General features: G+C 27.8%; 1 protein-coding gene across 5 annotated transcripts in view; it reads left to right on the forward strand.

Moving 5' to 3' along the window:
• Positions 1-9939, forward strand: part of LOC107997516 (neuronal acetylcholine receptor subunit alpha-7) — a 367007-nt gene that overhangs the window by 339531 nt on the left and 17537 nt on the right. For all 5 annotated transcript variants that reach the window (XM_028666579.2, XM_062071768.1, XM_017056162.2 and 2 more), the window contains 4 exons: positions 2937-3046; positions 5918-6135; positions 8371-8571; positions 8892-9026. In XM_028666579.2, the coding sequence (XP_028522380.1) occupies positions 2937-3046; positions 5918-6135; positions 8371-8571; positions 8892-8976 (614 nt within the window). In that variant the 3' untranslated portion in view covers positions 8977-9026. The remainder of the gene's footprint in view (positions 1-2936; positions 3047-5917; positions 6136-8370; positions 8572-8891; positions 9027-9939) is intronic.

A 9939-nucleotide genomic window follows, 5' to 3' on the forward strand; every position in this document is an offset into this window, starting at 1 on the left:
AATATGCTCTGCAAAAAATTATTTTGCAAATCGATCACACGCAATGTGACAAACGAATCAAAATACTTGCAAAACCGAGAGATGAATCATAATCGCTTCGATTCCTGAATCTTAAACCATCTTATTCGCTTAGCACATCGTGAATTTCCATTTTCCTTTAATATCCAACCCCCTTCTCCCTTCTTGGCTCGAGAAATTTCAAGCGTGAAAGTACCGAAAAGAAGTCGCCTGTATGTATCTAAACGAAGCAAAAGTTATAAATATGTAGACTGACGTTCGCTTTAGGATTCATTAATAAAGGACGAAGGTAACCGCTTTCGTGTACAACGATTAATCACATCAGTGACGCTTACGACAGCCTTTATGGAGCCGTTAAACTTCGCTATGAAGATAATCCATACTTTAAAAGCCGCCCTCTTTAACGTTGCTTTCTCTCTCTCTCTCTCTCGCGCCGAGATTAACCCTTTCCTTCTACTTTCACTTCTTTTTTTCTTTCTTTTCCTTTTTTTTCCTTTCTTTCTTTTCACTTTACCTTAACTTGACCGTTCGTTCGTTTACCGGAAAATCATGATTATTTGACAACAATGGATTTGCATTATCAAGGTTTTCTGATAGGGTAAAATATAATAAGGAGATGAAATTTTGACGAGAAATTTAAAGGAACTTTAATCAGTTTCGCGGAATTTGTGTGTAATAATAAAAATTTTATAGTGTGATTGTATAAAAAAGAGATTTAGGTTTGATAAGTCTAATGATCTTGTTTGATGTAACGATAATTTGTTTTAAATTAATATTTTATATTCTAACCAGTACGTATTATAAAATATATTCATTATTTTACGAATAACGACACCGCACAAATTTTCTCCCTCACAGTTTTATTATCTTCTTACAAATTAACAAAGTCACGCACATTACACACGTTATATTATTACACAATCTTAAAAAATATTTGGCAAAAATGTGTGACTAATAATAATCCTCAGAAAACAACAAAACATCACAAAAAAACGCTGTTCAGATCGAGGATACAATTAACAACTCCCAGTAAGTCTGTCGCATACTAACTTTTCTGAGAAAAAAAAAACGAGACGTGGATTAATTTTAATTTCATTAGACCTTCTAGGAGCAGCTTCTCTATGCGAATGCTCTGCGCATCCTTCCGTAGACAACAATTATTCGTGCGCTATATAATACCCAGGGCACTTGTGCATCCTTGTAGTAATTGCATGCCAATGTGTTAGATGTTTCCCTTTCAAGATATAGAAGCCAGGCTAGCGATGCACACCGCCACAAACGATACGAGAGGATACGTTATTAAAGTGTTCCTTAACACTTCGTTACTCGTATCCTATGTAACATCATGAATATTAGATTCTAAAATCTAATATTCTATTGAAGATATTGTGCGACAAAGGATAAATTTAAAATTAATTTGCATGGTTATACAAGATCTACGATTCTATCCCGAATCTGTTATTAAATTAAATTCTGGTAAAAGATAAATCACGTATTATTTGCAATTTTATGGTCGAGCAACATTGTTAATTTTTAAATAGTTTAAGAGAATAGAGTGACAAATTATATGTAGATATGAAATAAAAGATGTCACATAATTTATCTCATAAAAATTATACAGAATATTCATATATCACATATGCATATACAGGGTGTTCGAATGAAATAAGTCGAAAAATTTAAGTGAAGATTCTAAAAACTTTAAAATAAAAATAAGATACATATTAAAATATAATACAATTTTTTAAGTTACAATCAATTTTATATTTAATGAAATGAATTGGCGATAGAATAAGATAGTTCTGTCTCCATTTCTTTTTATCCAACCGAAAACGAAATTGTTTATAACTTAACAAATAATTCTCAACTGATATTTCTACAATTATCTTAAATTTTCTATCTATTTCGAACATCTATATAGCGTGTGTCCATAATCAAAAATACACAGCGTTAAGGATGCGATAACGAGTTCTCTCGACGTCGAAATAAAACTCAAGTTAAAACATTTTTTGCGAAATTGCTTATTTGTTTTTCGAATGCATGCAAATAAGTATTCGCTTTACTCGTTTTACAATTCGTCTATTTCTTCCATATTCTTCCACGTTCTATTTTATTTAATTTTTATTCCCTCCAACTTCTCTTCGTTCTTCGCTCGCCTAATTTCCTTCGTCTCTGCATTTCTCTCCTCCTCGTTTGGAACAATCCTCTTCAAAAGGATCGGCGGGAACACGACCTAGGATCGCCAGGAATGAATGGGAAAATGTTATGCGATCGTGTGAGAATGCGTGCTCTTCTCTGGATCACGAGTGTTAGAGAGATTTAGGATCGAGAGGGATGACTATTTTTTGTAAATAAATTATATATGTAGAAATGTGAAAGATAATCGATGCATTATGGTGTATCTGTTTCTTGTCGATTAGAAAAGAATATTATTTTCTCAACTTATTACCTTTTGTAGAAAAAAATTATTTAAATATCGTGCTATTAATAATGTGAAAATATGAAACATTCAAGAGCCAATGAGATATTTACAAATAATAATTCGCAAGCAAAATATTAAGTATTATATTATAGATAATGATATCGTAAATATGAATGGTATGGATTAATCAAAATTTAATATTTCTTGTGTAAATATTTATTTCAACTACTCTCGATCCTCGAATCTGTTTGAACAAATCCTTAATGCGTGCGAGGATGGTCACTGAAACGAATGAAAGATTATCAGGGGTGAAACAATTAGGTACACGAAAAGGAACAATCACAGGATTCGATGATTGCGAGAATTTTTGAAGTAACCCTACAGTCTTTCATTCTTAGAGACGAATAGAGTGGATCCCTCGATCCATTGCCGTGACTAATCGCCTCCTTTTTATGTTCTTTTCTTCGGGGTATCTTCTGGAACACCCCGAATTCAGGGTCGTACTTCAATTGCATCATGTTCATGGTGGCGAGCAGCGTCGTTCTGACAGTGTTGGTGCTGAATTTTCATCACAGAACGCCCGACAGATACGTGATGCCATCGTGGGTAAGAGATTTGTTTTAAATTATTTTGTGTATTAACTTTTTTCGATCGTAATATTCTATTTGGAATTGTTTAATTTATTTATTCGTATCATTGATCCGAAGATTTTAAACTTAAAATAAGAGGATTAATAATTAATTTGTTATTCAAAATCGAGTTTGACTCAATTCGAATTATCTCATTTGCTGAATTTTAAAAAACAAATAGATCGAAAAAGGTTAAAAATGAATCTCATCATTTATATTATAATTACTGATTTGAGTATATTATTTATTGAGTATATTCATAATGTACATTTTTCTTTATATTTTTTACGTTGTATAATATGTTATTATTATTATACTTTTAAAAAGATATTCTCTTTGGATTTATAATATAAGAATTAATTTCTTTTCTTCTTTTGATATTTTTACTCGTCTTCTTTTGGTTTAATCTTTGTATTATCATAAAAGAAAATAAATCAAGTTATCTCGCTTACAAAAAGAATAAATATGATTTTGTCTTTGATCGATTGTGTTATTCACGGATAACAAAAGAAGAGATCCGAATGTGCGTGATGTTCTTCCTTCTTCCATTATGAACTAAAGGAAAATATAAATTGAGAAAAAAAATAATTTCTTTTTCGTAATATATTTTGTAACTAGTTATATTAAACAAAAGAAAAAATAATTATTTTATATTGTTACTGTCTTATTGTTGAATTAAAATTAATAATATGTATTTTCACTTATTCTTTTTTTATTTACAATTTTACTATTAAAATATGCATTTTAAAATATAGTATTATCTACCAAAAATAATATATATAACATATAATAAAAATTTCAATATATAATTATAATAAAGAATCAGTCAAATTAATAAACAAAATAACAGATTGAAAGACTTTTATAAATCAATAATTCAACATTTTCGATATTTACTCGTATTATATAATTCGATGAAATATTATTTATCAATAACAGTCTATAAATATCGTTATATCATAATTTTTCATCTTCCTTTGTAATATAAATCTCTTGAACGAAAAAACAATTTGGAAAAATTAATAATACTAAAAAAATAATAATAATAATAAATTATTGCATAACTCGTGATAATAATGTATAAACTCTCGACGAATAAGCGAGATATTCGCACTTGAGATTGAATTACAAGCTTTTGAAACTTGTTCAGTTTACCGAATCGCGCGCGCGCGCGAGAGAGAGAGAGAGAGAAAACTTTGACAGATGTATGCAAAATGTAGCTGGTGTTTTCGTTCATAAAACTCAGCCCTTATCCGCAGTGGCCATTACAGCCATTAAAGACAGTGCTTTAGTCGCTGAAAGTTTAAAGTGCCTTCGAGGCGTTAGCACTTCCTCTTGGCCGTTGGTTACTGGAACTTTCATAAACCAAGAGGAAACGTACTTCAACCGGAGACGAGAATCCTACGGGCTACGAAAAATTCCACGCGGTACTTTTCCATGCCATTATTTCCAGATGGAAGCGAAACAAAGAATACCAATCTTCGCCTGAAGTATAAAAAAAAAAAAAGGAGCATTACGCTTAATATATTAAGTGATTCCAATCGTGTTGAGTAATTTTAAAAACGAGATATTTAATTTGTGTTTAATGAATTTTATACATTTATATTCAATGAAAATAAGAGAAAGAAAACATTGTTTTTTAATAAGTGAATCAAACAAATGATAATTTGAAAGATTGAAAACAAATTCGTAATTTTCGAAATATATTAAGTGTATAAAAATTTGATCATTTCCGTTTTTGTTTAATGCACCATTTCAGTCACATACAAAGCCACAAATGATTTCGAGTTTTCGAATAAAACATGTGACAAGAATCTAAAAATTTTGTCATCAAATCTATTCAGGAAATAGAGAAAATCATGCCAATGAAGACTCAAAGTGTCCGTAACGCTTAAGACTGTGCGAAAATTATGAATGGATCCGCGACCCAATGACCTACTTATTTTTCCTGGAAATGCGTACTATGCATTTCTAGGAATCGCGTCTGTCGCTTGTCTGGAGTTTAGGATAGGTCAGTGAGACGAGATGCGAGCGAGAGATCTAAATAAGCAACAAGGATGGAGATAATAAACGATTAAAAATTACGTTTCTCTTTATGACGAAAACTTGAGAACCGGAAATCGTATCGGGATAAATAAAAAGCATTTTAAAGGGCAAGTTTCTGTGCTTTCAATGATCATAGCGGTTATAGCGGTTTAAAATTTTGCTAATTTTAATAAAGTTTAATCGAGTTTAAAATAAATGATTGGAAAGTATTTTTTTCTTTATACGATAATATCTCGGGAACCAGAAATCATGTAGAAATAAATGATAAAGCATTTTAAAGGGCAAAGTTCTGCACTTTCAATAATCGTTCAATTATTGGCCGGAAGTCATTATCTTTGGAATTATTTCTTAATTTTAATACGGTTTAATCAAGTTTTAAAGAAAAATTGTAAGTAAAATACGTGATACTTATTTATGGAAAAATATTGCTTTTAAAGATCTTACTAATGGCATGTTAAAGATTTTAAATTGATTTCAAAGTTATTTTAAATCCTTTCTTGAAATAATTAGATTTTAAGAACGTAAAAGCTTTTAATAATATTATATTCGTAATATATGATTTTTATTAAAAGTCCCAATTTCGAATAAGTTGACTTACTCTCATGTAATATCATCGAATAATCATTAAAGTTTAAAAAATATATTTATTATTTAATTTTTTAAAAATTGTATGATTAATTTCGATAAAGTTGATTCTTTTAGTTTCTTTATATCAGAATTTCATTTATCTTTTTAAACTTATTAAATATTAGACTATAAAAATTATGTATTGTATAAATCTTGTTTTTCTCATTGCACTTAGATTAAAATGCTGTTTTTACAATGGTTGCCGTGTTTGCTGCGCATGAGTCGTCCAGGAAAGAAGATCACGAAGAAAACCATTCTTGGAGGCAACAGAAGGGCAAAGGGCATGGAATTGCAGGAGAAGAGTAGCAAGAGTTTGCTAGCAAATGTATTAGATATCGACGACGACATTCGTCACAAGAATAGTGCGGCAAATCCTCCTTCCGGTTATATAAGGTACCTTTCCTTAAATTTTTTGTATTTGTTTAATCTTTTCTTAAAATATTTATTATCAAAAAAATTCGTGCTATAAAAATTAAAAATATATTTTAACGAGAAAATTATAAATTTCAAAAGAAAAGTTTTCCCTTTATGTACATAATATACAAATGTATATGTTTCAGTAGTTTCCATACAACTTTAAAGTATTCTACAATATTCTGTGATTAATTTATTTTCAATGATAAATATTCTTTTCGTGATTAACAATACAATAAAAATATCATATAAATATGAAATAATGAATATTAAGAATTGTCATAAACTAATTAATTTATTTTATCCAATAATTAATCCATATAATATACGCATATGATCAGATATAAAGTACTTCTCAAAATATACATAAATAATTTTTCAAACAACTTTTTAATTGAATATCGCTTATATTGCAACTAACGAAATATTCTTCTCTTGTAAGATTATATAAAATTTAATGCATAACTTAAAAATGTATCTCAATTTTTCTTCTACTAAGTATACGATTCAAATAACATAATTAATATTCTGTAATTTAAAGCTAGTTAATCTCTCTTACGAAAAAAGCACATGTGATTCGCATGATAATGATTTGCATGACATACTGGATGTAAATGTAGTGCGAGTGAACACATTCCTATCCATGCGTGCATTCGAATCAACATAGTTGGGATGACAATGTAATTTAACACGTATAATCTTCATTCCAACATTCTGAACTTCAGCAGAATTCTTGTGATGTTAGAAGATTTAGATTAAAAAGCAGCCGGTAATGTTTTAACAAATGAAAGGCACAATGAAAAAGTAATACAGAATTTGTTTAAATTAAAATAATACGTGTATTTTAAAATGAATTAATATATTTAAAATAGAAATGAAATGAATAAAATTGATATTTATCTAGAAGAAAAATGATAATAACAATATCCAGTATGTCAGTTGATAGTTGAAGTAATTTCTTAATCTTATTATGTCCTTTTAATTATCGATTCAATCATTATTTTCTATCTATTTATAAATTTTAATAAATTTTATTATTCTTTATCTACTAAATGATTTTATTGTTTAAATACAATATAATTATTCTAGTAACAAATTAATAAAATAAATTTCTATTTTCTTTTAACTATTCATGTTAACTTTATCAAGAATTAATTGAATATGAAAATGATTTCTGATAATAAATAATTCTCAAAAAAACTGTAAATTCAATCATTTCAATTTTGAAAAATCATTTCGTGTCTCCATTTTTCTTGAACATATCTCGGGGATATAGATTTTTCCGAATAGACGAACCGCTGTCCGTTTAAATTTTCAATGTATCGGGCTTCGGTGAGGACATCTATTTTTTTCCTTCTCTTTGATGCCTGTTCGTGATATCTCATTGATATCAAATGCTAGTTGAGACATTTCCGATAAAATAATTCCATATGCTTCTCAATGTGTCCGCCATATAGAACGACGTGACAAAATTTATTTATGAAACGTCTCAACGTAAAATGTTCGATGAAACTTGGACATTAACGTGAAAATATATCACATTCCCTATTTTTTGATTCACGTATTTTTTGATTGTTACTTCAAATATTTGGTGAAAATATTATTGAAAATAAGTTAAATTCAATTCGTTAAAAACGAATTAAAAATTCAACTTATTGTGTCTGATATAGCACAAAAAATAGTATTCTAAGAAAAAAACAGATTTTTATCAAACAGATCGAAATATAAATTGTTATCAATAATTTATTATAAAATACTAGTTTAAAAAATAAAAATTTAATATAATAAATATTGCATAACAATAGATTTTCGATCAAATTTATTACATTATTCTTTTTTAAATAACTTTTTTAAATATTGCAACATATATAATTGTTGATTATCACTTAATTAATTTTCTTCTTTCACTACGTTTATTAAAATACGTAATTATTATATAATAAATTTCTAGGAAAATAATAAGAAAATATAAATTGAAATCTCGTTTTGCACTGACAATAATAATTTTCTTTCTCTTCTGTATTTATATCCTTTTATATTTCCGACGCTATTAAAATAATATTCAAATCAGAATTATGTGCTATTGAATTTTCGATTTTATAACACACATATCATATTTTTACTATATTTGTATTACATTCTATAATATCATAAATTTTCATTTTTGCAAAAAAATAAAGAATTTCCATTGAATGATTAATTTATTTGTAACAGGTCGGCGTTCGGTACACCGATATCTACCGGAAGACCAGCAACAGTCGAAGATACGTCCGCATCGTTACCTCTTAGCGGGATGCAGGAGGAATTGCACACGATTCTTAAGGAATTACGATTCATTACGGATCGTATGAAAAAGGCGGATGAAAGCGACGAGATCATTAGCGACTGGAAATTCGCCGCTATGGTGGTGGACAGGTTTAGTATATTTTATTAATATTAGATGTAGAATATTAAGTTCTTGTTAATTTCAATAATGATTTACTCCATGATTTATTCTTATTTATTATTATTTATTATTAAATATTAAATATTCTTTATAGAATAAAGATAATATAAATTATCGTTTAATTAATCTTATTAATTTAATTTTTATTTTTTCAATTATTTATTAGAATTAATATTCATCTTTTGTATGAAATATATAGATTCTGTATTATTTATTAAAAAGAACTTAATCAATAATAATGAATGTTCATTTAAGATATCTTTAATTTTAATAATTTTGTTCGTTACAGGCTTTGCTTGATCGTTTTCACGTTGTTCACGGTTTTGGCCACGATAGTGATATTGTGTCGTGCGCCACACATAATCGTCCAATAAATAGACTGCCCCGGTCAAGTCACCGAAAAAATGCACAAAAATTGCCAAAGGTACTATAGCTATTCAATATTTATTACGTATTAATCATTAGTATTTCATATCTTTCATTTTTTACATATACATTTTTTATATATAATTTATTTAAATATAATGTACAATAATCAACTAGTCTGAAGTCATTACAAAATGGAGTAATCACGACGTCATATGTTGAAAGCATTTCATTTAAAAAACGAAGTACACTTTCATATCTTCTCATATCTCGTTTCATATTTCCTTTACGATCCTCTTTAAAAAATAATTTCGCAATAAATTTAAAAGAGACGTAATTTTTTCTTAAATATTCTTTCTCGTTACTGAAATTCGCTAAATTATGCTTCTCAGCTCATTTAAATCTTTCAGATTCAACATAATATTCATAAAGGAATATATATATATGAAGCTAATCAAATTTTATTTCCCACTTATATATATCTATATTCTCCTACGCAGAAAAACATCATATGTTATTTTAAAACAATTTTTCTTTAAATTATGCTCTCTCAATATTTTTTTTACATTTTATTTGTAATTGTAAATACAAATTTTCCATTACGATCATGATGAAATGATGTTTAATGATAATGAAAGAGAATACCATTGTTCATCAATTTCTAATGACTTCTACGCGTATAAAATATATATGAATTATTGCATTCAACATCACTCTTAATTCATTAGAGTAGCATAGAAAATTAGTACAATATGAAATTATTCTACGTATAGCAAGCTTATCTCGTTCGTTATCACAATTATTTCAACGTGGTATACAATTTTCCCAAAATTATAAACTGAGAAATTAGAAATTGAATTTTCAAACATTTAGAATTTCGTGCAAACTTTAATTTCTAATATAGGTCACTGTATAAAATATAAATAAATATTCCAAGTAAAGTTATTAAATTTGACAAGTTATCTAAATAA

Source organism: Apis cerana, linkage group LG2, assembly GCF_029169275.1.
Source record: "Apis cerana isolate GH-2021 linkage group LG2, AcerK_1.0, whole genome shotgun sequence".
In the NCBI taxonomy this organism is placed as follows: Eukaryota; Metazoa; Arthropoda; class Insecta; order Hymenoptera; family Apidae; genus Apis; species Apis cerana.